This window comes from Melanerpes formicivorus, unplaced genomic scaffold (assembly GCF_026170545.1).
Source record: "Melanerpes formicivorus ecotype bairdi unplaced genomic scaffold, bMelFor1.0.p_v2 SCAF_83, whole genome shotgun sequence".
Lineage (NCBI taxonomy): Eukaryota > Metazoa > Chordata > Aves > Piciformes > Picidae > Melanerpes > Melanerpes formicivorus.
The window spans coordinates 1,644,737-1,672,516 of record NW_027142435.1 but is presented as its reverse complement, the minus strand read 5'-3'; the positions used below and the strand labels follow the sequence as shown (position 1 = coordinate 1,672,516).

The 27,780-nt window shown below is 60.6% G+C and overlaps 1 protein-coding gene across 6 annotated transcripts; it reads right to left on the bottom strand.

Annotated features, from left to right (window-relative positions):
- Window positions 1-112: 112 nt before the first annotated feature.
- ZBTB7A (zinc finger and BTB domain containing 7A) lies at window positions 113-27,667 on the bottom strand. Of its 6 annotated transcripts, XM_068164992.1 has the most exons (5): window positions 19,686-19,755; window positions 19,369-19,555; window positions 6,603-6,677; window positions 5,294-6,498; window positions 113-699 (listed from the first exon to the last, which is right to left on the bottom strand). In XM_068164992.1, exons 3-5 carry the CDS (start codon window positions 6,660-6,662, stop codon window positions 183-185), a joined length of 1,782 nt encoding a protein of 593 aa, XP_068021093.1. In that variant the 5' UTR covers window positions 6,663-6,677; window positions 19,369-19,555; window positions 19,686-19,755; the 3' UTR covers window positions 113-182. The 6 variants fall into 6 exon arrangements, with proteins under 6 accessions (XP_068021093.1, XP_068021094.1, XP_068021096.1 ...); XM_068164993.1 differs by lacking the exon at window positions 6,603-6,677; XM_068164995.1 differs by lacking the exons at window positions 6,603-6,677; window positions 19,369-19,555; window positions 19,686-19,755 and adding an exon at window positions 27,648-27,667.
- Window positions 27,668-27,780: the final 113 nt, after the last annotated feature.

Genomic DNA, 27,780 nt, shown 5'->3' with positions numbered 1-27,780 from the left:
GGAGAGGGGGGAGGAAAAAAAAACCCCAACCCAAAGTTCCTAAGTAGATTTTTTTGTGTGACACTTGGGGTTTGTTTTTGTTTCGTTGGTTGGTTGGGGTTTGGTTGGTTTGTTTTGTTTTTTTTCTCTTATATATATATATATATATATTTGTTTTGGGTTTGTTTTGTTTTGTTTTTGGTTTAGGAGAGTCCTTGCGTGTTACCCTCCACAGCCCCTCCTCCTCCTCCTCCTCCTCCGCCTCCTCCTCCTCCTCCGCCTCCTCCTCCTGCTGCTGCTACATTCAATCCTGACTCTGCGTTGTTTGAATTCTCCTCAAAGTGCTGCTGCTGCTCCTCCTGCCCGGTCCCCTGCAGGGTGGTGTCCTCTGATTCCTGACTCTCTCCTCCGGCTTGAAAACTTCCATCCTCGGCGCTCCCCGTCGGGGTGGGCGGCAGAGCTCCGGCATCCCTCACCCGGGGTTTCCGCCCCCTCCGGGATGGAATCCCGTTGCATCCATCTTTTTTAAGGTGCCTGTGCAAGTGGTCGGAGCGGACGAAAGTCTTGAAGCAGCTCTCGCACTGGTAGGGCCGCAGCCCGGTGTGGACTCTCATGTGGTTCTTCAAGTCGTAGTTGTGGGCGAAGGCGGCGCCGCACTGCTGGCACAGGTAGGGCTTCTCCCCGGTGTGCTTCCGCATGTGCACCTTCAGCTTGTCCTGCCTGCGACAGAGCACAGCCGCCCGCGCCGTCACGCCTCGGCCCGCGCGCGGGGGCACGGCGCGCTCACGGGCAGGGCACGCGCACAGGGGGGCATGGCAGGCACACAGGGGGGCATGGCAGGCACACACGTACGGGCATGGCAGGCACACAGGCAGGGTACACGCACAGGGGGGCATGGCAGGCACACAGGGGGGCATGGCAGGCACACACGTACGGGCACGGCACGCACACAGGCAGGGTACACGCACAGGGGGGCATGGCAGGCACACAGGGGGGCATAGCAGCACACAGGCAGGGTACACGCACAGAGGAGCATGGCACACACACACAGGCATGGCACGCACACAGAGGCATGGCACACACACAGAGGGGCACAGCCCACACACACGGGGCATAGCATGCACACAGGGGTACATGGCACGTACACAGAGGGACATGGCACGCGCACACAGAGGGGCATCACACGCACAGGGGCATCACACGCACAGGGGCATGGCACACACACACACATGACACACAGAGGGGCAATGCACACACACAGGGGCACAGCACACGCATAGCTGCATCACATGCACAGGGGCATCACAGGGGCACGGCACGCACACATGACACAGAGGGGCATGGCACGCACACAGGGGCACGGCATGCACACAGGGGCACAGCACATGCACAGGGGCATGGCACACACAGGGGCATGGCACACACGACACAGAGGGGCATGGCACGCACACAGGGGCACGGCCCGCACACAGGGCATCACACACACACGGGGCATGGCACACACACGGTGCACACAGAGGGGCATGGCACACGGACAGGGGCATGGCACACACACGACACACACAGAGGAGCATGGCACGCACACAGGGGCATCACACACACACAGGGGCATGGCACACACACGGCACACACACAGGGGCATGGTACACACACAGGGGCATGGCACACGCACAACTGCATCACGTGCCCAGGGGCACGGCACGCACACAAGGGCATGGCACACACCCAGGGGCATGGCATGCACCGGAGCATGGCACACACAGGGGCAGCACATGCGCACAGGGGCACGGCACACACACAGGGGCATGGCACACACCCAGGGGCATCACACCCTGACTGGCACCGAGGCAGGCACAGGGCTGGGCAGCAGCTGGGTGTCGGCTGGGGCAGGGGTAGGTAGTGGTGCAGGGCTGGGCGTGGAGTGCTTGCTGTGGGGCAGGTATTGGTATGGGCCTGGCACTGACTGCTGCAGGGTCGGGTATTGGTAAAGGGCTGGGCACTGACTGGTGTGGGGTCAGGCATAGCTATGGGGTGGAGAATGGCCCTGTGTAGGGTCAAGGATCACCCAGGACAGGGCTGAGCACCAGTATGGGGCCAAGCATGGCCTGGTATGGGACTAAGCCTCATCCAGTACAGGAGGAAGCAATGCCCAGTATGGAACTGACCACTGGTACCAGGCTGAGAATTGCCCAGTATGGGGCTGAGAATTGGTACAGGCTGAGCATCACCTGGTACAGGGCTGAGCATCAGCCAGCATGGGGCTGAGCAGTGCCTGGCACAAGGCTGAACACTGCCCAGAACAGGGTCAAGCATCTCCCAGTCCCAGGATGCCCCTGGCAGGCCCTGCGCAGCCGCAGCCTGGGGGAAGCAGGCACAGGAGCTGGGCTGGGGGCCAGCGTGGCCACGTGAGCCACAGCCTCTGCTGCTTCCTGGAGGAGAAACACCAGGCCCCAAGTGCGTGGCCAGGCAGTGAGGAGCAGCATCCCAGGCTGGGGTGAGGGATCAGGTCCCATCCCTCTCGGCTCTCCTGCACAGAAAATGCTCCTCCTTGTACCTCAGCAGTGGCCTGAGCTGGGGAAAGGGCTGGAGAACAGAGCTGGTGAGGAGCAGCTGAGGGACCTGGGGTGTCTAGGCTGGAGAAAAGGAGGCTGAGGGGAGACCTCATTGCTCTCTACACCCCCCCGAGAGGAGGCTGGAGCCAGATGGATATTGGTCTCTTCTCTCAAGGAACAACAGAACAAAAGGAAATGGCCTCAAGCTGCACCAGGGGAGGTTTAGGTTGGCCATGAGGAACATTTCTTCCCAAAAGGGTTGTCAAGCCCTGGCCCAGGCTGCCCAGGGCAGTGGTGGAGTCTCCATCCCTGGAGGGGTTTAAAAGCTGTTGAGATGTGGTGCTGAGGGCCATGGCTTAGTGGTGCCCTGGCAGTGCTGGGGTAACACTTGGGCTTGATGATCATAAAGGTCTTTTCCAGCCCAAATGATTCATTGATTGTGTAAAAAGGCTGGGCCCAGGCACCTTCTCCTTCCCACATGGGGGAAATTCCAGCAGCAGGAGGCTCCAGGAAGTCCTAAACCTTAAGGGACCAAACACCAAGTATGTGTCCACCTCTGCTCCTACCACAGCTCCCGAGGGGCTGGGCAGGGGGTGGCTCACTCAGAGCAAGGCAGCAGCACATCCACAACACAGCTCTGAAAACTGAATTCTTCCAATTGCTCCAAGGTTGGAAATGTTGAGCTTGGACCTCAGCTCTCGGCCTTTCAGCCAGCAAAGGATCAGAGCGCAGCTGCCGCTCCTCCCCCTGCCAAGGCACAGCAACCAGGAAGCACAGGAGAGCAAAAAGCGGCTCCAGGGTCCCCACCCAGCGAGGGGGTGGCAGGGAACCACCCCGAGCCAAACAGGCCTAGCTTGTCCTCCTGCCTTCACCCCCAAAACCTCCCTCCAGAGCAGGCACCGCTCCCCTGAGGGGCCTGGGCTTCCCCTGCCTGCTGTGGCATTTTTGGGGGCACAGGAGGTTTGTCAGAGTCACAGAGAGGGGAGGGGGTTGAGGGGGACCTCTGGAGATCATCCAGCCCAACTCCCCTGCTAAAGCAGGGACACCTAGGGCAGGTCACACAGGAACACATCCAGAGGGGTTTTGAAAGTCTCCACAGGGGACTCCACAACCTCTCTGGGCAGCCTGAGCCAGGCCTCCAGCAAAGATTTTCCTCACGTTGAGGTGGAGCCTCCTAGGCTCCAGTTTGTGCCCACTGCCCCTTGTGCTGTCACTGGGCAGCACCAAGAAGAGCCTGACCCCTTCTCCTTGCCCCTCCCCCCCCTTCAGAGACATATAAACATTGATCAGATCCCCTTTGGGGCTGCTCTCCCCCAGGGCTCGCAGCCCTTCCCCATCACACAATGTTCCAGGCCCTTCATCATCCTCTCCAACAGTTCCCTGTCCTTCTTGAACCGGAGAGCCCAGAACTGGACCCAAGACTCCAGAGGTGGCTTCACCAGAACAGAGCAGAGGGGGAGAAGAACCTCCCTTGACACAGGTCTCCATCTGACACCCACCAGAGGAGGGTGAGATGGAAAAGCAAGGAGCTGGCACCGCCACACTGCACCCCCCACGCTTCCTCTCCCCCTCACCACCGCCACCCACCCCGGGTGCCAATGGCTGCCAGGGCCTGGCAGCTTCCTCATCCTCCAGCTCCCAGCGAGGACCTTGGACCCGCTGAGGGCAGTGGGTGCAGCCGGCGGCCCCCCCGGCAGCCGTGGGGCAGATCCGGTGTGGGGCAGGGAGGTGCCGCGTGGCAGGGCCCGGGCGCTGCTGGGGGAGCGGCGGAGGTTGGCATCCTGCCCCCTGCCATTATCTGCATTCCTCAGCTACCCAACGTGGGGCTGGGTGCGGCCACCGCCATGGGGAGGGGGCCGGCAGCGCCGTGGGGCAGGATCCGGCCTCCTGCCCACGGCCAGGCTCTGGCAGCTTCCCACCGCAGCCACCTGCTGCGGCCAGGGGCTGCCTGTGGTGGGGATCAGCCCCGTGGTCCCCCAGGGGAGAGGCTCCTGGGAAGCAAAGGCAGCAGAGGCCAGGATGTTTAGGCAGGCAGGCAGGGAGCCCCCGCAGCCCCTGGGCAGGGTGAGACCCCCGCCCTGGCTTGGCCCTGGAGGCTGCAGGCCGAGGAGGCGGCGCTGCTGCGAGGCTGAACTGGAGGAAGCCAAACAATGTCTCCTTTCTTCGGCGTCCCCGTGGCACAGGGAAGGATGGAGGAACCCTGATTAGAAACAGCGCCCAGGCGACCGCCCCCAGGGAGCTGAGCCCAGGCACCAGGCTGTGTGTGGTGCTGGGGGCAGCCAGCACTCAGCCCACCCTGGCTCACGACCGATGGGGCTTCAGCCTCTTCCCAACCCAACTGGTGGCCACCAGTGCTTCGGTCACGCCAGGAGGCCGTTTCTAAATGGCCCCCAGACTCTCACCTCCACCCTGGGCTCCTCAACCACGATGGAAACACCATGAGCCACAGCTCTGTTCCACCAGCCACATTATTTGGCCTCTGCAGAAGCCTGGGTCAGGCCAGAGGTGCAGTAGAGCTCATCAGCTCAGGACAGGGGGAGGGTGCTGGCACTGGCCATCGAGGCAGGCCCCTTGAGACACCACCTCAAGAGACACAACACCCAAAGGCTTCACCTCCCTGGAAAACCCTGGCCTGCATCTCCAGCTCGCCTGCTGCGATGGAAATTAGTCATGCAAGGGAAGATAAACACTTCAGCAGGCCAGCCCAGCCCAGCCAGAGCCCCTGGGGAAGGCAGGAGGCGGTTTGGTGCGGCAGAGCTCACCTGGTGAATCGGACTTTGCAGATGTTGCACTCGTAGGGCTTCTCGCCGGTGTGGGTGCGGATGTGGCGCGGCAGCTTGCCAGCCCCCTGGATCACCTTCTCGCAGATGGGGCACTTCTGGAATGCTTTTGCCCTGATCTTCTTCTCCACCTTCTGGGACCAGGACGGGTAGACGTCGCCCTCGCTCGAACTGCCGAAGTATTTCAAGTAATAATCCATGACCCCGTCGTCGTCCTTGCGCTCGTCCTCCCCGAGCTGCTGCCTGCCCATGGAATTCATCATCTGCTGCAGCAGGGCGCTGGCAGCCAACCCGTCCACCTCCCGCGCGTCGTCCTCCGCCTCCGCCCCGGCCGCGCCGAAGCTGGGGGAGTCGCCGGCTTCCTGCTGGTCCAGAGGTCCCCCCAGGGTCCCCTCCTCTTCTCCCGGTGTGGGCAGGCTCCGGCCGCTGTAATGTCCGTTCTGAGAGGGTGAAAACAAGGAGCCGGAGGCCGCCTCCTCCTCCTCTCTGTCCAGCCACATGGCCGGGTTGCTGTCAGGATCACAGTCATTCGCCTTTGGTCTTTCGTTCAGAGGGGTTTGAGAGTAGAAGTCTAAGCCGTTGCAGTCCGGCTCCTCCTCCTCCTCTTGGCCTCGGAAGTTCAGTCTCTGAAGGTCTCTCAACTCTGGGTTGGTCCACGGGAAGCTGCCTTGGTGGCCGTTGACGGGGTTGCTCTGGAAGAACTCCAGGTACTCTTTTGCTCTGAGATGGTTCCTTTGATCAATTTGATCTACTGTATCCATCTGGTCATTTTTGGCCAGAATCTTCCTGTCCAGGAGATCCGTGCAAACATCCCTCACCGCCGGGATCTCCAGCAGGGTGGCGGCGTTGAGGATGTCGTTGACGTTGGAAGTGCTGACGGTCAGGGTCGCGGTGTAGGCGAACTCCAGCAGGGCCGACAGGGCGTCCGCGCTCACAAAGTCTATCTCATACACGTTCTGCTGGTCCACCACTAACCCTGAGGTGAAGAGCTTCTTGAAGTACTGGCTGCAGGCCGCCAGGACGGAGCGGTGGGTGGGGAACTCCTGGCCTTCCACCAAGATGACCACGTCGCACAGCAGCCCGTTGTTCCTCTGCTCGTTCAGGCTGCTGAGGATGTCGCTGCTGTGATCGGGGAACGGGATCCCGATGGGGCCGTCCACGCCACCCGCCATCCTCGATGCAAAGGGCTGGGGGGGAGAAAGGGAGAGCAGTCAGAGTGGGTCACAGGGGGCCTGGCCTGCCAGAAAGCATCGAGGTGCTCAGCAGAGCTCCCGAGGTACCGAGCAGCTACCTGACTGCCACACCGGCTAAGGCCACACTGAACGCTGGCAGCTCCAATGTGCTCCACCATCACCAACGCAAAAGGCTGGGGGGGGAGAAGGGCAGAGCAGTCAGAGTGAGTCACAGGGGGCCTGGGCTGCCAGAAAGCATCGAGGTGCTCAGCAGAGCTCCCAGGGTACCAAGCAGGTACCTGACTGCCACTACCAGCCAGGGCCACACTGAGCGCTGGCAGCTCCAACGTGCTCCACCATTGCTGATGCAAAAGGCTTGGGGGAGAGAAGGTGAGAACAGTGAGAGTGAGTCACAGGGGGCCTGGGCTGTTGGATGGCATCAAGGTGCTCAGCAGAGCTCCCAAGGTACCGAGCAGGCATCTGGCTGCTGCCGCCGCCAGGCAGTGCCACGCTGAGCGCTGGCAGCTCCACTGTGCCCCGTGCCTCTCCTCACCGCCATCCTGCCTGCCCCATGCTTACCTTCACGCTGGGAAGGAGAAGGGACACAGCCTAGGAGCTCTCGAGCTAGAGGCTGGAAGAACAGCTGAATTAGCAAGGATCTGGGCCAGAGCTGGCAAGCCTTGGCAAGGCCCAGGGTTAATGCAGCCAGACGGCATCTGGACCAAGCTGGCAGGCATGCCCAGGGTTGGGTTAGAGAGGCTGGAGCCTCACCAGTAGACCCTAGTCCACCTCTGGGAGTATTTCCCAATCCCACTTGTGCTGGGAAGGTCTCTGCTCTGCCCAGCCGAGCTGCTGACACACTCAAGTCAGTGCTGGGGAACCTTCTTCCCACCGCTCCCCACCGGGCTCCCAGGACTCCTGGGAGAGAAGCAGGCAGGGTGCTGCCAGGGAGTGTCCTTTGGAAAGGGCACAGCAGTGAGCTCAGCACTCAAGGGCACCGAGGGGTAGGGAAAAGGGAGCTGTGACCCCCCCCAGCCTGCTGCTAAGGGCAGGTCACAGAGAGCTGAGCTTAAACACTTCAACCCACGGCAACCACTGCACCTTCCCCAGGAGCAGGGAGGGCACCAGGGCCAAACAAGGCCTCCCAGGCCCAGCCTCCAGGTGCCCCAAATCAGGAATCCTTTTTCCCTCCTGTCTCAAGCAGCAAACCCCTCTGCTCCTTACCACAGGGACACTGTCTGCCTGTCAGTCAATAGGGGACTGATTGGCCTCCAGCTGTGCAAGGGGAGGTTTAGGTTAGATATTAGAATGTTAGGTTAGATATTAGATATTCTTTGCTGCCAGAATGGTCAGGGGGTGGAGCCCAGGGAGGTGGTGGAGTCACCATCCCTGGAGGTAGATGTGGCACTCTGGAACAGGGTCTAGAGGCCATGGAGGTGTTGGGCAGATTCACAGAACTGTTTTGGTTGGAAGAGACCTTTAAGATCATCAAATTCAACCTAAGACCCCCACAGCCACCCAACCACTTCCTGAAGAGTCATGCCCACACCCTTCCTGACCATCTTTTCCAACCTTCATGGTTCTAACACTGCCATCAGCAGGAGCCAAGACATCCACACACAGATGATGCAGATCACAACACCCTCAGCACAAGGGGAAAGTATCCAAGTCCCCAGGGAAACTGAGGCACAGCAGGAAGTGGCCTGCTCCATGCAATGGCAGGGGGGAGGTTGGATGAGTCAGGAGCTGCTCCAGACCAGAAGTGATTGTGGAGGAAGCAGCTCCCAGCAGAGCAAAGCAGCACAGGCAGCCAGCAAGCAGGCTGCAACACAAGGCTGGCTTCCCAGCACAGGCACCCACCCTGCTCGTGGCCTCAGCTGCAGCTCTCCCACCAGTTCTGCCTCTTCCTTTCAAAAGCCTCCTTAGTGGGAGGAAGTTGAACAAAACCTCTGCACCTTTGTGTTGTACCCAATGGAAAGGCAGGAGAAGGTGGTGCTGAGGCTGTGGCACATCGATCTGAGGTGAAGCCCTCAGCATCAAACATTTATGCATAAACCAGCCTCGGACCCAACACATCCAGCACGAGGCTGGGGAAGGAACAGAGCAGCTGGGATGGATGCACAGGGCAGCCAGTCAGAGTCCTGCCACCAAGCTAAGCACCAAAGCAAGGCAGCTTCCTGAGCTGCCAGAGGTCACAGAACCCTGGAATTGTTTCAGTTGGAGAAGCCCTCTGAGGTCACCCAGTCTAACCAGCAACCCAACCCCACCACAGCCACCAAACCCTGGCCCCAGCTGTCATGGCCACAGGTGTCTTGCACACCTCCAGGGCTGGAGACTCCACCACCTCCCTGGGCAGCCTCTGCCAATCTCTGACCACCCTTGCAGCAAGGAAATTGTTCCTCATGTCCAACCTAACCCTCCCCTGGCACAATTTCAGGCCACCTCCTCTCCTTCTATCACTCAACACTGCCACCAAGACCAAGCACTGTAGCAAGGTGGCTTCCCAAGCTGCCCAGAGCAAGGGCACCAACCCCAGAGCCAGCTCCTGGCCCCCTGCAGCAGCAGGATTTAAACCCAAAGTCATTTCCTGCCTTCCCTTAAAACGAGGTCCTTGGTAGGGAGGAAAAGGCTCTTTGATGGCCGAGGACCAGGTGACCAAACACTGCTCCAAATTCAGCCACCAGCTCCAGGTGTGACCTTGGGCAAGGTCACCACAGCCACATGGGGTCCAAGGGCATCCCTGGCATCCCAAATCCCTGGGGTGCACCAGGGGGGCTCTGCTGCCTCACCATTGCCTGTCCCATTCCCACCAGGACAGCCTCACAGCTCCCCAGTCCCCCCCAGCCTGAGCCACCACAGCACACTGCTCCCCAAAGAAGGGGCTCTGATCCTCTGCCCACCCCAGCTCTGACATCAAGTCCCCTTCCCCAGCCCCTCCCCTCTCCAGCAGATGCTTCACTGAGCTTCCTCTCCCCCCTCCCCACACATGAAGCATTTGGAAGCTTCACACCAGAGCCTCCTGTGCAGCCCAAGCTTCGTGCCCTACACAGCCAGGCTCTGGCGGCTGCAGTGCCCAACTGCAGGCACCGAGGGGGCCTGGGGGAGGGCAGGGGGGGCGAGTCAGGCCACGCAGGCAAGGTCACCTCCCCATCCCCCCCTGCCCTCCCCAAGCAGGGGGCCAGGACAATCAGCAGGACAGTGTGGGAACGGCTGCAGGGTCATGAGACTGCCGAGGGCTGGCATGGAAAGTTGTTCAACTTCGCAACTCATTCTCCTCGCACAACGTGGCCTTTGTGTCCCTCAGCTGTGGTGGCAGAGGATGGTCAGGGGCTGGCGAGGCTGCCTTGAGCCTCCCCCACCCCCCCAGGGATGGCCACAGCCAGAGACCACCAGGTTCCTCCCCTCAGCCCTTCAAAGACTCTTTTTAGGGGGCTAAACAGTCTGAGAGTTAAAATCCTGCAGCCGGGGACTCAGGGACCAGAGCTGGAGCCTTCCACCAAGGTGCCAGATAAAAACCCCACCTGGAGCAGACAAATCATGGCAGCCATCCCCTTGGACAGGTCCTAAGAGCCAGGTGATAAGTGACAAAAAACCACCAGCAGGCCCTGCAGCAAGTCCACCCCTCCTTGACGAGAAGAGGGCCACCAAGGGGGAGCTTCAGCTACTGACCTCAATTTCCCCAGGCAGCTCTTTCCTCTCCCCACAGCCCTCACCCCCCCAAGGAGGGCATCAGCCACTCGTGGTCCCAGACTGGCTGGCTCTGCAGGGCTGCAAAGATGCCACCCCAGGCTGCTTTGGGGGTGAGATGTGACATCTTTGCAGCCCTGGCAGCTGCTTTGGAGGTGAAATGTAACATCTCTGCAGCCTGGTGGCTGCTCTGGGAGGTGAAATGTGGCATCTTTGCAGCCCTCACAAGGAACTCAGAGCAACCAAGGGGATGCCATCAACTTGAAATATGCTGCAGCTGAAAAGAGGAAGCTCCAAAGCAGGCCCAGAGCTCTCACATTTATTTACAGACCTGGCACTGACACCCAGAGCTGACTTGGTGTGCTCCCAACCATCACCAGCCTGGGCCAACTCCAAGTTCCCCACCTCTGCCCCAGTGCAGCCCCAGCTCCAGGCAGGAAAAACGTTACTTGGTCCTTTTCTTGAAGGCTTGGGTGAGGTGGGAAGCTCCTCACCTCGTGGAGAAGCAGCAAAGGGAGCTGCACCTAGGGAGGAAGAAGCTCCTGCAGCAGCACAGGTGAGGAGGGAGCTGCTGGGGAGCAGCTCTGCAGAGCTCTGAGTGCTGGGGCCAGACTCTAGTTAGGGACAGGACAAGAGGCAGGGGGCAGAAACTGGACCCCAGGAGGTTCTATCTGAACAGGAGGAGAAACTTCTTTGGTGTGAGGCTGCTGGAGGCCTGGAGCAGGCTGCCCAGAGAGGTTGTGGAGTCTCCTTCTCTGCAGAGCTTCCAACCCCCCCCTGGGCATTGTGCTCTGCTGTGGGAGCCCTGCTGGAGCAGGGGGCTTGGAGTGGGTGAGCTCTAGAGGTCCCTCCCAGCCCACACCACGCTGGGATTCTGTGAGGAGCACTCCCAGCAAGCTCAGCTGTTCCACACCCACCTGGTTCAGCAGCAGGACCAGCACTGCAGCTTGCTGCTGGGTTATTTTCTGATGCTCAGCCCATCACCTGACACCTTCCAGCCCCAGCGGTGGAGCTGCAGAAGAGCAGAGCCAAGTGGTAACTGAAACCCCTGAGCTTGCACTTCGCTCCCCTGAGTCCAGCAGGATGTCACCCAACCCCTCCTGGAGCTCTGGAATTCAACATTTACATTCAAATGAGGACCACAGGAAGATGGGATCACAACCCCAGGTGCTGACAGGACACTCCTCCATTGCAAGCTTTCCACAGAGCCTCGCTGGGGTTGGCTTTTGGGTTGATTTTTGCTCTCTTCTGTGCATTTCTGGGGGAAGAGAGGAACCTGAGCAGCTCCCAGGGCTCTGCAGCAGGCAGGTATCAGGTGTAGGAGCTAAGTCACATCTGGTTAGTCAGGTAACAGAGGAGGTTTTCTACCTGCTCCCCAGCCAGAGGAGATCCTGAATGGTCTGACACAGGCAGGGCTCTGCTCTCCCCACTGAGCTGCCACCCACTCCAGCAGCTCACAGCAGAAGCTTGAGCAACACCAAGCACCTGCTCAGGGCTGCAAGGCAGAACTGTCATCACCTCTTCCACCCAAAAAGGGCTGCAGGGCACCACTCCAGTGAGAGGTGTCACAGGATCAGGGAATTGTTTGGGTTGGACAAGCCTTCTAAGATCATCAGGACCAACCACTGACCTGAGACCATCGTGGCCATCAAGCCAGAACTCCCTCCCAGCAGCCTGCCCTGCCCCACTGCCTTTCCTCTACAGAGCTGAGCCTAACACCTTGTGATCTCCTTGCCTTGGGCACCTTGAGCTGCAAAAGGCCAAACACCCACCTGGTGGAACCCACAAGGTGCTTATTGCCAGGAAAGTGGATTGCTCCCACTCTCTGCAACTCCCTGAGTTGGAATGAGTTTGTGTTTGTCTCTTCTCCCTAGGATCAGGTGAGGGAAGGGGAGGAAATGGCCAGGAATTGCCCCAGGGGAAGGCTAGGTTGGAGATGAGGAAAAGCTTCTTTGCTGCCAGAGTGGTCAGGGATTGGCAGAGGCTGCCCAGGGAGGTGGTGGAGTCCCCATGCCTGGAGGTGCTCAAGAAATGTGTGGCCATGGCACTTGGGGCCAGGGTTTAGTGGCCATGGTGGTGCTGGGGCCATGGCTGCACTGGGTGATCTCAGAGGCCTTTCCCAGCCCAAACACTTCTCCCATTCTAAAAGGCAGCTCTCAGGCCACGCAGATGGAGCCTGAGCCATCATCTCTGCTGACACCAAGCTCAGCAACATCCCAAGGACAAGCCTGAGCAGGTCTCTCTCTGCCCAGGATCCACCCTAAACTATGTGGAGGCATCAGGAAACACCTCGCACGCAGCAGCACGAAGCCAGAGACAGAAGGTGGGAAGATGGTAGGCAGGAGGAAGTGGAGGAGGGGGCTTTGCCTGGCTCAGGAGAAGCAAAGGGGATCTTGAAGGCCTTCAACCACTCTCCAGTGCTGTTAAAATTCAACTGCTCTCTGAAAGGAATGTGCTGCTGGGCAGTGGAGGGCCAAACTATCCCAATTATGTGGACCTGAGAAGCAGAAGTAGGCTGTGGAGAGGAAGCCCCTGCAGGTTGACTTTTGGTTTTAACTACATCTGCATTGTGCTAGTAGCATGGGAAGGAATCTTTTGTGTCCAGCAGGTAACTGAGCCATCAATGGCAAGAAGTGAATGCAAGCATTCTTCTGCCTCGAGTGCCCCTTGCAGCAGGGGGGGAAGCACCAGAGGAGTCCCAGGGCCTGACCAGGATCATGCAGCTATTGAAGGGAAGAGATCAGAGCAGAGGCAGCATCCTGCACATATCTGTGGCCTCTCTGTGGACAATATGGCTCTGTCTTCTGCCAAGGAGCATCCCCTCCAGCCCCCTCCAAGCCCCCCAGCTGAAGGCAGGGACTCTGGGAAGCATCTCGTGGCCCAGGTCTCAAAGCAGGGACTCTGTTACCCAGCTCTGATCGCCGGATCCACGGCACCAGAGCTGACCACATGCTGAGGACTCACAGAACCCCACACGGTGGGGGTTGGAAGGAGCCTCTGCAGATCAAGTCCAACCTCCCCTGCCAGGGCAGGTTCACCTAGACAAGGTCACACAGGAACACATCCAGGCAGGTTGGTTTCTAACCAGGCACCAGGGTCACACGCTCAGCCCAAGCCACTGCTCCACCGGTTCCTCAAAGCAGGGCAGCTGTTTTGTGCTGATCCTTCCAAAGATCAGAGCTTTCTGCTTCTGTGTTTCCAGCTGAAGGTGAAGTGGAAAAACAACCAAGCTGCTGTGAGAAGAGCTGAGAAGGGAGCCTGAGCTCCTCAGTTTCAGCCCAACCCGACGAACCCGCACCACCATCAGGTAAGCAAACCAGCTGGGGCTTTCCACGCTGCTGCCAGGTCCAACCTGCCAGGGAGGTTTGCCTCTCCCTGCTGTCTAGAAATCTGTGCCTGGGCAGCACAGGAAGCTCCAGCACAAAGCCAACCCTCATTCTAGGACAGTTTCATAGCAAGCAGCTGCCCAAGGTAAAAGGAAATCCACCCCATAAAGAAATCCTTCAGCAGGGATCCACAGCACATCCCTCAGGAGCTGGGATTGTTCAGCCTGCAGCAGAGAAGGCTCCAGGGAGGGCTTAGAGCTGCATTTCAGTATCTGAAGGGAGCCTGCAGGAAGGCTGGGCAGGGGCTTTAGAAGGGCCTGTGGGGATAGGGCCAGGGGCAATGGTTTGGAAGTGGAGCAGGGCAGGTTTAGGTTGGACATCAGGAGGAAGCTCTGCACAGTGAGGCTGGGGAGACCCTGAAATGGGCTGCCCAGGGAGATGATTGAGGCTCCATCCCTGGAGACATTCAAGATCAGACTCAGTGTGGCCCTGGGCAGCCTGCTCCAGTTGGAGATGCCCCTGCTGACTGCAGGGGGGGTTGGACAAGATGACCTTTGGGGGTCCCTTCAAACCCAATGCAATCTGTGAATCCTAGAGGGGCCAAAGCACTCCAGGTTATCACCAGGGAAGAAACATCTCAGCCACCACAGAGAGGATCTGCTGTGCCTCAGCAGTGCAGAGGGGCAGCCAGGAAAGCAGAATCCCACATCCTGCTGCTGCTGTCAAGGGAACTCTGGCAGGAGGAGTATCTGGGAATTGCTCTCATTGATGTCTGGAGGGAGCACTGGAACTGAACACCCCTCACACCCTCCACAAGCATCACAGGACAAGTGGTAAAGAGCTTTGCTTTCCCATGGTGTTCAAAGAAAGCAGCAACCATCACTGGGGCTTTGAGTCTGGAGGAGGACAGCCTGAGGGGGATCTCATCACTGCTGATCAATGCTCCTAGGGTGGGTGGCAGCAGGGTGGGACCAGGCTTTGCTCAGTGGTGCCCAGTGACAGCACAAGGGGCAGCAGAGGCACAACTCGACCCAAAGCTCCATCTGAGCATGAGCAGGAACTTCTGTAAGGCTGCTGGAGCCCTGGAGCAGGCTGCCCAGAGAGGTGGAGGAGTCTCCACCTCTGGAGCAATCAAAAAACCCACCTGGGGCCTGTTCCTGTGTGACCTTCTCCAGGTCACTCTGCCTCCAGACATCCCTTCCAATCCCTACCATTCCCTCCCACAGCCCAGCCCCTCAAACACTGCTGAGATGGCTTTGCTGTGGTGCTCTCCTCTCTTCTCCTGAGGCTGGCCACAGAGGCTGATCAGAGCATGGACAACCTCCCCCGGGCTCCAGCCACTTCCTCAGTGGGGAAGGCTGCATCCTGTGCCCAGAGGAGCCTGCAGAGGTCTGAGATGTTTGGGAGAGCATCTAAATCAGGCTGGAGGAGCTGCACTGAGGAGTTCTGATGAAGAAGTCCCAAGGCCACCTTACAGCAGGCCATGGAGGGATGCTCACCAAGCCTCTCATGGTGACACACTGCCCAGCAGCTCCTGGACAGACAGGTTTGGGACTCAGTCATCTGCCTGCATCCTCAGGCAAACCCTGGCAGATAGCCCCAAGAGACCAATTTAGATCTGACACCTCAACCCATTTATGAATCATTCCAGCACCAACAGCTGCCCCCTCCCAGCCCTTGCTGCTGTGGGAAGAAACTTGGAATGGTTTGGGCTGAAGGGACCTTGAAAGCTCATCCAGTCCAAGCTGCACCCAGCAGGGACATCCCCAACCAGAGCCACAAACACTCTGCCCTGGGATGGCTCCAGGGCTGGGACAGCTCCCACCTCTGGGCACCCTGGGCCAGGCTCTCACCACCAAATGTCTTCCTTCTCTCCATTCTCCATGTGCCTTTTGCTAGTTTAAAGCCATCACCAATCCTTGCCCCCTGAGGTGAAGAACAGCTGCACCAAGACACCTCAGAGGTGGAACAGTGACCACTTGTGCCAAGCCAGAACCAGAGCAAGAGCAACTGGAACCAGGCTCCCAAAGCCCTCCAGCAGCACTGGGTTGCAAAGCAAGCAGCAGGGATGGAGAAGGGAGGCAATGAGCTGCTCTGTGGTGCTGCTCTCTGTGGTGCTGCTCAGGAGATGCCAGAGGAAATCGTTAGGGACACCAGGAAGAGGAGGGGCTGCTGCTCTTCATTCTCCAAAGCTGCCTGCATGGAAGTGCTGCTCACATGCTGGTCCAGGAGGGGAGGGACAGGCCAGCTGTGTCCTTTCTCCAGTTGCATGGGCAGCGAAAGGGAAGGGCTGCTGAGGACAGGGCTCATGACAAGCAGCTTCAACACCAGATCCAGGGTCTGACCAACCACCTGACCCTTCAATCCCATCCCTGCTCCCCTCCTTCCCATCCAGGCTCCACAATTCCCTCAGAACTCCAACCTCTGAACACAACCAGAGAGCATTCCTGCTGCTGACCAGGAGAATGAACCCAAACCCAGGGAAGGCAAAGCCACCCACAGCAGTGCACAGGGCCCACTCCCAACACATCCCAAGTGCCTGGGGCCAAGGGGAAGTCCCCTGCACCTCCCACCACAAGCTCTGTGGCTTTGATGGAAGCCTAATGGTGTTCACCACCCAGACAAGAGGCCAAGCACGTCCCTGAAGACACTGCTGGGTAACTTCCACAATGAGGCAAGCAGGAGAGGGATGAGCAAACCCCAGGGAGGCTCTGTGCTGCTGTGGATCCCCACCAAGGACAGGGCTCCCCTCCAGGGCATGGGACAGCTTCACCAGGCACTTCAGTTTCCACCACAGCATCAACCACTGGCAAAACCCAGAAGTTGGCTTTGACCCCAAGAGATGGCAGCTGGCTGCTCCTGCTACCGTGTCACAGGGCAAGCACTGCACTGCAACCACCCCACACCATCACAACACACAGCACAGAGCCTGCCCAAGCTGCCAGCCCCCCAAACCACCCCACACCATCACAACACACAGCACAGAGCCTGCCCAAGCTGCCAGCCCCCCAAACCACCCCACACCATCACAACAGCACAGAGCCTGCCCAAGCTGCCAGCCCCCCAAACCACCCCACACCATCACAACACACAGCACAGAGCCTCTCCAAGCTGCCAGCCCCCCAAACCACCCCACACCATCACAACACACAGCACAGAGCCTGCCCAAGCTGCCAGCCCCCCAAACCACCCCACACCATCACAACAGCACAGAGCCTGCCCAAGCTGCCAGCCCCCCAAACCACCCCACACCATCACAACACACAGCACAGAGCCTCTCCAAGCTGCCAGCCCCCCAAACCACCCCACACCATCACAACACACAGCACAGAGCCTCTCCAAGCTGCCAGCCCCCCAAACCACCCCACACCATCACAACACAGAGCCTGCCCAAGCTGCCAGCCCCCCAAACCACCCCACACCATCACAACAACAGCACAGAGCCTGCCCAAGCTGCCAGCCCCCCAAACCACCCCACACCATCACAACACACAGCACAGAGCCTCCCCAAGCTGCCACCCCTCCAGAACTGTCCAGTACCAGATCAACTCAAGGCACAGAGACTCCTCAACCATCCCACATCAGATCAACAACCCAGGGCAGAGTCTCCTCAACCCATCAGCCCTCCAAAATCACCCCATACTACATCAACACACACCACAGAACCTCCCCCAACCTGCCACCCCTCCAAAACCATCCCACATCAGATCAACACAGGGCACAAAGCCTCTCAAACTTGCCCTACCCTCCGAAGTCATCCTGCATTGGATCAACACATGGTGCAGAACCTCCCAAACCTGTCCCCCCTGCACTGGATCAACACACAGCCTCCTCACAAAGCCTCCTCACCCTGCTGCCCTTTCAAAGCCACCCTGGATCAGCACACTCTAAACCTAGCTTAGTTTCTCCCCCTCTTTCAGTCTAAAACCTCCTTGTCCCCTGAAGGAGAACTTCAGGACACCTCAGTGGCACGACAGCAACTGCTCAAGCCAAGCCAGAACCAAAGCAAGAGCCAACCAGCCTCCCAAACCTGTCACCCCTCCAAACCCAGGCTGCACTGGATCAACACCATTCCTGGAAGGCTTTGTGTAGATGTGGTGCTGAGGGCCAGTGCTGTGTGACTGGTTGGACTCCAGGATCTGAAAGGCCTCTTCCAACCAGAGCGATTCCATGACTGCGGTTCCCACACGACCCTTTCTGCCACTGACAGCAACACCCAGGACAGACTAAAACTCCCCTTGTGTTGCAAGGTTAGCTTGAACTGGTTACTCCACCCAGCCCTCCTTGCCAATTTTCTCCTTTGTCATCAGAGGCTGCATTTAATCCAGCAGGAATGTGCCTCGGTTCAAGCCTGCGGAGTCACAGACCCCAGGCCAGCGCAGGGCCCTTGGACCTGGGGGTGGGCAGGGGGCTTAGTTTGGTGCCTCAAGACCTCCAGCAGCAGCACTGTGGCTCTGCATTGGTGTTTCTCTCCATGTGGTTGCTCCAGGTCCACCATATGAGGTCTTTCTGCTGCACTGTCACTGAGCAGCAGGAATCTCTCTGCCTGCAGAAGTGAGCTCCTGTCCACCAAGGAGGCCAAGAGTGACCACCAGCCCCCAGGCAGCTCTCTGCACTGAGAAGAAACCAGCCACCAAGGAGGACAGAAGTGACCTTCACATCCTGCTGCAAACCCACCTCTGCTCCAGAAAAAGCTACATTCAAGCTGCTCCCAGGCCTCCTTCCTCCCCTCAGCCTACACAGGCCCTCCTCAGCCTGCTCAGCGTCCCAGCGTGGCTTTTCGGGGCCACCTCAGCGGCACTGGGAGCTGCTTGTTCTGCCTGCTGAAACAAACCCCAGCCAAAGCCAAGCCCAAGTGTGCCCACACTCCTGCTGCCAACAGCCCTCTGATGGCTCTGCTCCCACAGAGCTGCTCCCTGGGAAACCACCCTGGGGTCTGCAGGAGCTCCCACACTGCAGAACACGAAGCCCTCACCACTCAGCCCTTCGGTTCTCCTAAACGCTTCAGGAAGCTCTCAGAAGCAAAAGGGAAAAGACAAAACACCAAACGTGAAGCTGTCTCAAGGCTGGCTAAAGCACCAACCCTTGCCCAGGAGGACACTGGGGATGGAAGGGGAAGGTTTCTTTTTCAGCTTGAAGGCCCTGGTGGCACTGCTATCCTCCTTCCATGAAGGCTCCTCCTGAAGGAATGAAGCTGCCAGCAGCATTAACACACAGCAGGAGGGCTGAGCGGGGACTGTGGGCCCATGGCACACCCCAGCCAACCAAGGCTGGATGAAAACAAGGGCTGCAACAGGTTGTGTTTTCAGCCCCTTCTCCTCTTCACAGACCAGGGAGGGCACAGACCAGCAAGAAGCCAAATCCTGCACTCCCCACTCCAGCCAAAGTCTCCCTCAGGTGTCCAGCAGCACTGCCCCGAGGAAGGCTGACAGGAGCTGCCCACGTTGCACCACTCTCCTCCTCCCCTGCCACAGCTTCTTTCCACCTCCAAAACCAGGAGAACCACAAGAGCTGCTGGAAATCTCCCCATTCCCACAGCCTCCCACCAGTGCCTGTCCATTTCCTGACCTGCCCCCTGCACACCCAGCTCTCCCCAAGCCCCCAGACCAACCTGTCCCTCTCTCCCACCCCGCAGCCATGTCACAAGTTCCCCTTCACAGCCTCCATGTCCTCCCCCTGCAACCAGCTTGGCATTTCCTGCCCCACTCCCACCACGTTCCACCTCAGAGGTCCAGCTTTCACCTCACTGCCTCGAATGGCACCTCCAGGAGCCTCTTCCATACCAGGGAGAGGGAGGGGGAAAAAAAGGGGGGTGGGGGTTGGGGGGTAAGTAAAGCCAAAGATTGGAGTTTAGTGACCAAGCAGAGCATACCAGCAAGGCAGTCCCTTAGGCAATTCCTAGTCTGTGGCTGCTTCTCCTGGCGTCCTGGGCTCCATGCAAGGTGCAAGAGGGGTTCCCTGTCCTGCCATGGAGCTCTTTGCCTTCCCTCCTCGGTGCAGGAGCAGGCAGCAGAGGGATGAAGGGAGGGAGGGCTGAACCGGTACCGCGTGTACCCTGCCTGTCGGGGCAAGAGGCTCCCAGTAACTAGAGAGCAGCAACCTGTAGCTACAAGCCTGCCCTCGATGCTTGCCCAGCACCGGAGCTGGGCAGGCACTCAGGCAAACAACAACAAAAAGCCAACTACTTACTGGTTTCCAGTCTGCCGGTGGGAAATACGTAGCTGCACGAACCAGGAAGGAAATAGGGAGCACAGCAGGTAAGAGGGAGTTAAAACGCAGCGCTGGGACACTTGGGAGCATCCTCTGCTGTGGGGGGAAAAGAAAGCAGGGCAAGAGTCCTTCCCGCAGCAGGGAGAGGATCTCACAGCAGCTCGGGTGGGTGCAAAGCGGGAGGAGGACGGTCGGGAAGGTGCTGACTCTGTGAAGGGTCAGCAAAGAAACCACTCAGCAGCTGCCCCGCAGGGAGCGGCGAGTCCGAAGCGCTGGAAGCTGCGGGGCTGGGGCCGGGGGAGGTCCTGGGGCCGCCGGCGCTCCGGCCGGGGGCATCGCTTAGGGGATGGGCGCAGCGGCGGCGCCGGGAAGCCGCTGATTGCCAGGGGATCTGCGGCTCATCTCACCAACGCGGCCTTGGCTTCCACCTGCAAGCACGGGGCAGCTCGCACCAGTTTCCAGTTTCTCGCACCTTGTCACATTACGAGGGGACACTGATCCCCCCCGCCCGGCTCCACCTGCGGCCAGGCGCCGCGGCCAGCGAGCTCGCAGCGAGATTTACAAGTCCCTCAGCTGGCCGGGTGTCCCGGGGAGGGGGGAGGGAAAGATAAAGGAGCCTCACCAGGATTCGGGGCACAGAATGAATTTTGCTCCCTCTGCAGCCTCTGCCACAGGAGCCAGCACTGGGAGCGGGGAGCAGGGAAACTGAGAATGAAGGCGGAGGGAAGCCGATACGGCCCGGAAGGCTGGGCGAGCAACAATCCTCCCTGGATACTCGCGGAGGATCCCGCCGCTCGCCTGACCTCGTTTGCTCCTGCTCTGACGTCCCAGCAGAGCTCCTCCGGGCCCGGCGGGATGCTCCCGGCACAGGTACGGGGACGGACACGCGGAGAAGGCTGATGGGGAGGCAGCTCCGAACACAAACACGCACCAGCCGGGATCAAAGGGTCATGGGACCGGGCAACAAACGCTTCCCTTCATCCCGGAGACTGCCTGGCTTTCTCCCTTTCCCTGAGTTTTCGCTCGTCAAAAGGCTTTTTAATTACAGCCTGAAACCAGTCTCCTCAACTTTGAGGTTAAGGCTGGTCGACAGCAGAGTTAAGAGCAAGTATTTGCTGCTTTGACTATGCAAGATAAGGAGGAGGGCTCTAATTGCTCGCCACAGAAGTCTTCTCACCCAGCAAAAGGCAGCATCCTGCGACTGGGGGAAAAAAAACCCTCGAGTGTCAGTTTTAATCAAGATGCAACCACAGCTCTCACACGTTCGGGCTCCCTCTCAAAGGCAGCCCAGGAATTTCACACAGGTCTCAGGTCGGACACCCAGTGGGGAGCCGATTCTGCCGAGTTAAAGCCCAGCACCACCACCAAACGAGGTGCTGAGGAAGCCAAGGAAGCACAACCGCTCCGCGGCGGCAGCCTCCCGACAGGAGCTCTGAACTCCTCCCATGCTGCCATCCACACTCTCACGCCGGGAAAACCACCCCGACTGTCAATTCTGCTTTAAAAGTCACAAAACACAAAGCAAGCCCCACCGCCCTCAGCACACACCACATTAATTCCACCCAGCACCTCCAGCGAGCAGAGCTCCTCATTTAGCCCACGGTACGGCTAAAGAGCACCGGCAGACCCCGCTGCCACCACGCAGAGGGGAGCAAAAACCCCCAAAGGAAAGAGATTACAAGAGAAAAGGAACACCAAGAGCTAAGCAGAGCTGCAGATCAGCAGAAAGCAAAGTAGGAGTTTCGTTCACCACCGAGTTTATGGAGAGCTTGTGCCTTGCAAAACCCTCCCCTGAGCTGCTAACGCAATTAAGGCTTGGTGGAAAAATCCCACCAGCTCTCACCCATGTTTGGGTTGTGCCTCTTCACTCCCTCTTCCACCAGAACAAGCCAGAACAGGGGCCAGAATGAATATTAAACACGAGAAGGCTCCTCTCTAATAAACTGCTCAGTTTCTTTCTCCCAGTCTCTCTTTTTCTTCCTGCCCCCTCCCCACCCCCCAAGTCCTTTAAAGCCAACATCTCTGGCAAACCACTAGAGTCCAGCCAGCACCATCTCCTCCTGACCAGCCTCCAGAAGTGGCCACACCACTGCAGCTTCCAACCAGAACCAGCAGAAACGTTCAGAAATAGAAACATTCAAAACTAAAACCTTTCCTTGGAAAACAAAAACCCAACCCCAAACAAACCAACAAGCAAGCAAACAAAAACCCCCAACACCCCCCAGACCCCAACTCCCCCCAAAGCTCAGCACACAACAGGATGACCTTTTAGCTCCACTGCACAACTTCAACCCTCATTAGGTTGTAAAATTCTTCCCGGCAGAGAGACCTTCTCTACCCATGTCCATAAAGTCCTTATTATATAAGTTATGGTTTCGATAGCCAAGTCAATTAGCAGCCCGGGGAGCACAGCTAATCTTGAACTTGGAGCAGCAGCAAACTCTTACCAAGAGTCCTTGAGCTGAGAGAAACTTGTGCTGGCCAACCTCCTGCCGCCCTGCGAGCCAGAGGGTCTCCAGGAGCTGAGAACATGGGAGAGGCAGGCGAGGCACAAGCAGTCACGTCGATCGCGGGTGCACAACAGGAACTGTTGCTTTCAACATCGGAACGCCGGGATTTAAAAGCTCCGGTTAGAGAGGAAGCCCCAGGTGCCAGAGCCCCGCTCCACGGGCTTTTCCCGCACCACTCAAGCCACACAAGCAACAGAGCCCTTTCCTTGGGCAGCAACCAGCCTGCCTCCGCGTCCAGCCCGCGGCCAGCGCAGCAAACCGCCCCTGCCACCAGCCTCACCGAGGCACTGCTGCCAGCTCCCCTGGCACTAACCTGCCGCTCTCTCTCGGGGTGAGGGGGTCGCTTAGCACAGGGTCTTGGGGTACCTGAAGCGCCAGCGCGATTCCCGACCCAGCACCTTGCACTCAGGAGCTCTGAGATGGGGGCTGGTGAAGAGGAGGAAGCCGAGCAGCGAGGCCTCCCCTGCGCTGCGAGCTAGGGATGCTGCCCCTCATGACAGCCCCCGCAGCAACTCGCCGGCCCTCGCTGCTGCGCAGCTCCGGCCCCGGGGGAGAGAGGCTTATCCTGCACGGCTCTCCCAGGGCAGCCCTCTCTCTACGCAGGGCCCAGCCGACGGCTTTCAGGGCCCCAACCACCGAGGAAGGGGCGGAGGGGGGGGGGTGGGGGATTATCACTGCGAACCGCCGCCGGCTGCCCGACCTCCCTCTCCCCCCCCGTCCCTGCGCACGGGGGTGGGTGCGGAGCCGGCCGGGGGGAGATAAGGAAGAGGTGGCAAAAAAAAAACACAACCACCAAAAACCACCAAACCCCCCAGTGAAGGCAGGCAGGGGCAGGCCGGGTCGGCTGCTCGCGGGGACGACCTTGGGGTGCTCGGGGACAGGAAGGGGGGGGCCCGGAGGGGAGGGGAAGGAGGGAGCGGCTCTGCCCGGCGCCCCCGCACGGGTCGGCCCAGCGCAGGCCGGGCTGGCAAGGCCGCACGCCCCGGGGGACCCCACCCAGTAGCCAGGCCCCCCCCGCCTCACCCCCGCCTCGTCGAGCCGAGCCGGGCCGGGCCGAGCCGCCCCCCCCCCCGCAGCGGGGGCCCACAGGGAGCCTTGGCCGGGCGCCACGACCCCACCCCTTCCCCCGGGCGGGCCACCGCTAATGGAGGCCGGGCGGGGGGCGCAGAGGCGAGGGCCTGAGCCTCCCCCTGCGGGCAGCGCAGGTCTGGGCGGGCAGGACCCGCGGAGGGGGGAGCCGGAGCCTGGGGCCAGGGCGGGCCGGGTCGGGGGGCGCAGGCCCCGCCGCGCCTGTCCTCGGCCACCCCGCGCGCCGCCCGCCATTGGGCCGGGCAGCGAGGAGCGGGCGGGTGCGCGGGGCGGAGGGGCGCGCCCCGATTGGCCCCGCCCGCTGCCCATCAACACGCCTCCCCACGGGGCACGCCGGGAAACCGAGTCCCCGCACCCCCCTCGCACCTGCAGGGCCGCGCGGCCGCTGCACTACAACTCCCAGAAGCCCCCGCCCCGCCCCCCCCCACCCCGGGGCCTTCCCCCGCCCCCCCCAGCCCCCCTCCGCGACCCCCCCCAGCACGGCCCGGCCAAGTACAACGTATGCAGCCCGCGGGGGGGGGGGGGAGGGGGGGCACCGGGAGGGGACACCGGGAGACACCCCCCCGGCCCCGCGGACCCCCCACGACCCCCGTCTTCTCACGGCCCCCCCCCAGCCCCGCTGTTGCCCCCGGGGGTCGGGCCTTCACCCCCCCCCCTCGACCCGTCAAGGCCTGACCTCCTCCCCCCTACCCCCCAAACCGCCGCCTCCCTCCCCTCACCTACCGGGCGGGGGCCGAGCGGGCCGAGCGAGCGGAGCTGGGCCGCGCCGTGCCGAGCCGGGCCGAGCGGGCAGGCGGAGCAGGCTCTGGCCGCCCCGCGGGAGCTGCTCGCCGAGGCCCGTATGCGGCTCCTTCCTGCTCCGGCCGGGGCCGCCCCGCTCTTAAAGGGGCCGCGCACCGCCCCCCCGCCGCCCCCCCCCCGCGCCCGCCGCCCCGGGGCGCAGCCTCACAGCCGGGGAAGGCGGGGGGAGGCGGCCCCGTAGCGCCCGGCGCTGGGCAGGGCCCCTTTAAGAGCCCCCCAGCTCCCCTGTCTCACAGCCCCAGACCCCCGCCTGACACCCTGGAGACCCCCCCCCCCACACACACCCCACGGAGCACCTTCCTGTGTCCCCGCGCGCAGCGCTCGTGCCCCCCCACGCCCCACGCGTGTCACTCCATGGGGCACCTCCGTGCCCCCCCCAGCCCCCCGCCATGTCACCCCACGAGGCACTTCCAGCCCCACCCCGTGTCACCCTATGGGGCACCTTCGTGTGTCCCCCACGCAGCGCTTGTCACCCCAGCAGGTACCTCTGCGTGTCACGCCCCCCCTCCACGCGTGTCACACACACACACCCCCCCACCCCCCGCCCCGTGTGTCACCCCACAAGGTGCTTCCAGCTCCCCCCACCTCGTGTCACCCCATAGGGCAACTCCCCGCACCCCTGACCCCTTCCTGGCCCCCCCAGACCCACTGCGTGTCACCCTACAGGGCCTGTCCCCACGATCCCGAATCCTCCCATGCCCCCCTCCCCCCAACCCCCACCCCAGCGTCTCACCTCACAGGGCACCTCCTCATCGCCCCCCCCCTCCATGTCACCCCTCGCTTGGTGCCACCCCACAGGACATATCCTCATGATCCTGAACCCCCCCATACCGCTCCCCGCCCCCCAAGCCCCCCATGTGTCACCCCCACCACGTGTCAGCCTATGGAGCACCTTGGTGCAGCCCCCCCCGTGTGCCACCCCTTAAGGTACCTCCCCAGACCCCCAGCCTGCCACCTCCCTGAGCCCCTCTCTGTGTCCCTTCCTCCCCTGTCGCCTCACAGGGTCCCTCGGTGTGTCCCCCCCCCGCACCTCCCACCTCCCGGGGCACCTCCATTTCACTCCCCCCACCCTGCGGGGTTGTCCCTGTCCCCCCGCCCCTTTCCTGTCCCCCTCCACTCCGTGTGTCCCCCCCGGGTCACCTCTCCACACTCCCAGCTTCCCCTCACTCTGTGTCACCCCAGTCCCCCCTACTGTCACCCTCCTGCTGACCCCTCCCCCGTCCCTCAGTACCCCCCCGCTGTCCCCCGACCCCCACCCTCGCTGGGAAGGGGACATGAAGGGACACTGACACCCAAGGTCAGCGGTGGGCTGGAAGCCAGCCCAGCATGGACAGGGGACAGGACAAACCCGCCGGAGCCGCCACCCCCAGGGCTGCCTGGGGGGGTGGGGAGGGGGATGTGCGCGTTGGGGGTGGGGGGAACACAGAGCAGGAGCAGCCCCCAGCCCTGCCCAGAGCTCCAGCTCTCCTCTTGCCACCATTGGGCTCCAGAGCGAGCAGCTCCCGGGGGCTGGATCCCTGCAGGTGACCAGGTCCATCCGCACGGAAGAGCGGCTGGGGGCGGGGGGGGGTGGGGTGGGGGGTGGCGGATCCCACCCCCTGCACCATTTTAGGGCAGATCGTGAACAAGACAAAGTAAAAAATGTTAATTAAAGGGAAAAAAAAACCAAAACCAAAACCCCAGAAAAGGCTTTGACCGACCCCTCCCCTCCCCCCCCCGCCTCACCCCTTCGGGGGGGCTCCCAGGGACGTCTGCTCCCACCCCAAAATCCACACCACCCCCCCACACCCTCCCCAGGCTTTTCCTGGTTTTTCCTTTTTTTTCCCCTTAAATCCCACTCAGCTCCTTGGGGGGCACCGAGGGCTTCACCCACACCCCACATCCCATCCCCCCCCCGGCTGGGGGAGCCCTGGGAGGACCCCGGAGGGATCTGGGGGGGGGGAGGGGGAATTGGTGTTAACCCCATCCTGCAGGTGGGGAAACTGAGGCAGGCTGGGGAACCCCCGCGGTGAGCGGGGACAGAGGGGACCCCAGGCCCAAACACAATGTAGGGGAGGAGGGTGGGGTGCAGGGGGATTTGGGGGGGTCGGGTCTGCACCCCCCCCCGGCTGCACCTCAAGCAGGGCCCAGCCCCCCGCTGCCGGCCAGGGCTCGCTGCCTGCTTTCACTTCCCCCTGCCGCGGCTGGGGTCATGCCCAGAGCCCCCTGCCTAGAGGTGGAGCCCCAGCGTGCCCCCCCAGACCCCCCAACAGCCATCCCCATGCCAGGGACACCCCAAAACCACCCACAGCACATGAAGAGCATCCAAGTACGCCTGGGGAGGGGGGACAGGACCCCAAATGCCCCCAGTCCTGTCCCACTAAAGCAGTAGGATTGGAGTGCTGCCCCCCACCTCCCCCTGCACCCCCAGCCCCCTGCTGCGCCCCACACCCAGCCAGGGGCCCCCATGGGACCCTCACTGATCCCCAGCTCCTGCTGCAGCTCCCATGGGGTGCAGTGAGGTTAGCCTGGTCTCAAGACACCTCAAACCCCTGTGGAACCCCAAAGTACCAGGACAGGCAAACCCAGGACCCCCCCCCCAAAGTGCCACCACCTGGGACAGCAGCAAAGTGGGTACCCAGTGGCACCCCCTGCCCAGCCCTGCCACGAGAACTGGGGCAAATCATTTGAGTCTGGCACTGCCCTGGGCTGGCAGAGCTCAGCTTCACCTCCCCCTCAATCTCTTCACCCCAAATATTTCAGACCTCTTCCCCCCCCCTAAATATTTCACCCCACCAATATCTAAGAGATCCAAACATTTCACCCCCAAACATTTCACCCCCAAATCTTTCACCTCCACTATTTAAGAGGTGCAAATATTTTTCCCCCCCTTCAGCATTTCAGACCCCCAAAGATTTCAGAATCCCCCCCACCCAAAAAAATTATTTCACCTCCAAAAATCTTTCAGCCCCCCAAATATTTCTCCCCCCAATATTTCACAGCCCTGAATATTTCAGCCTTAAATATTTAACCTTCAGATACTTCACCTCCAAAAATCCTTCAGACCCCCAAATCTTTCACCCCAAATCTTTCAGACCCCTAAATATTTCACCCCCAAATCTTTGAGCCCCAAATCCTTCACCCCCAAATCTTTCTGAGCCCCTCATCCTCCCTCCCCCCATCGTTTCTGAGCCATAAATGTTTCATCCTCAAATCTTTCACTCCCAAAGCATTCAGACCCCCAAACCTTTCACCTCCAAATCCTGCAGACCCCCAAATTTTTCACCCCCAGAATTATTCCTGAGCCCTAAAATGTTCCACCCCAAATCTTGCACACACACACCCCCCCTAAATATTCCACCCCTAAGTATTCCTCAGCCCTGAATACTCCACCCCAAATCTTCCTCCTTTCTGAGCCATTAATGCTTCCTCCTCAAACCTTTCACTTCCAAACCTTTCACCCCCAAATCTCGCAGCCCCCCCCCGGTATCTTTCACCCCCCTAAAGCCTGCAGGCCCCCAAATCTTTCACCCCCTCCTCCCCCAAGCATTTCCCAGCTGACCCCAGCTGTCCTGGGCAGGATTCCAGGCCCCCCAGCAGGCTGGGATCCCGCACCCGTCGCGGCCGTTCCCGGCGATCCCATTCCGTTCCCGCTGCAGGCAGCCGCTGGGCAGCGCCGCCGAGAGCCGCCGGCA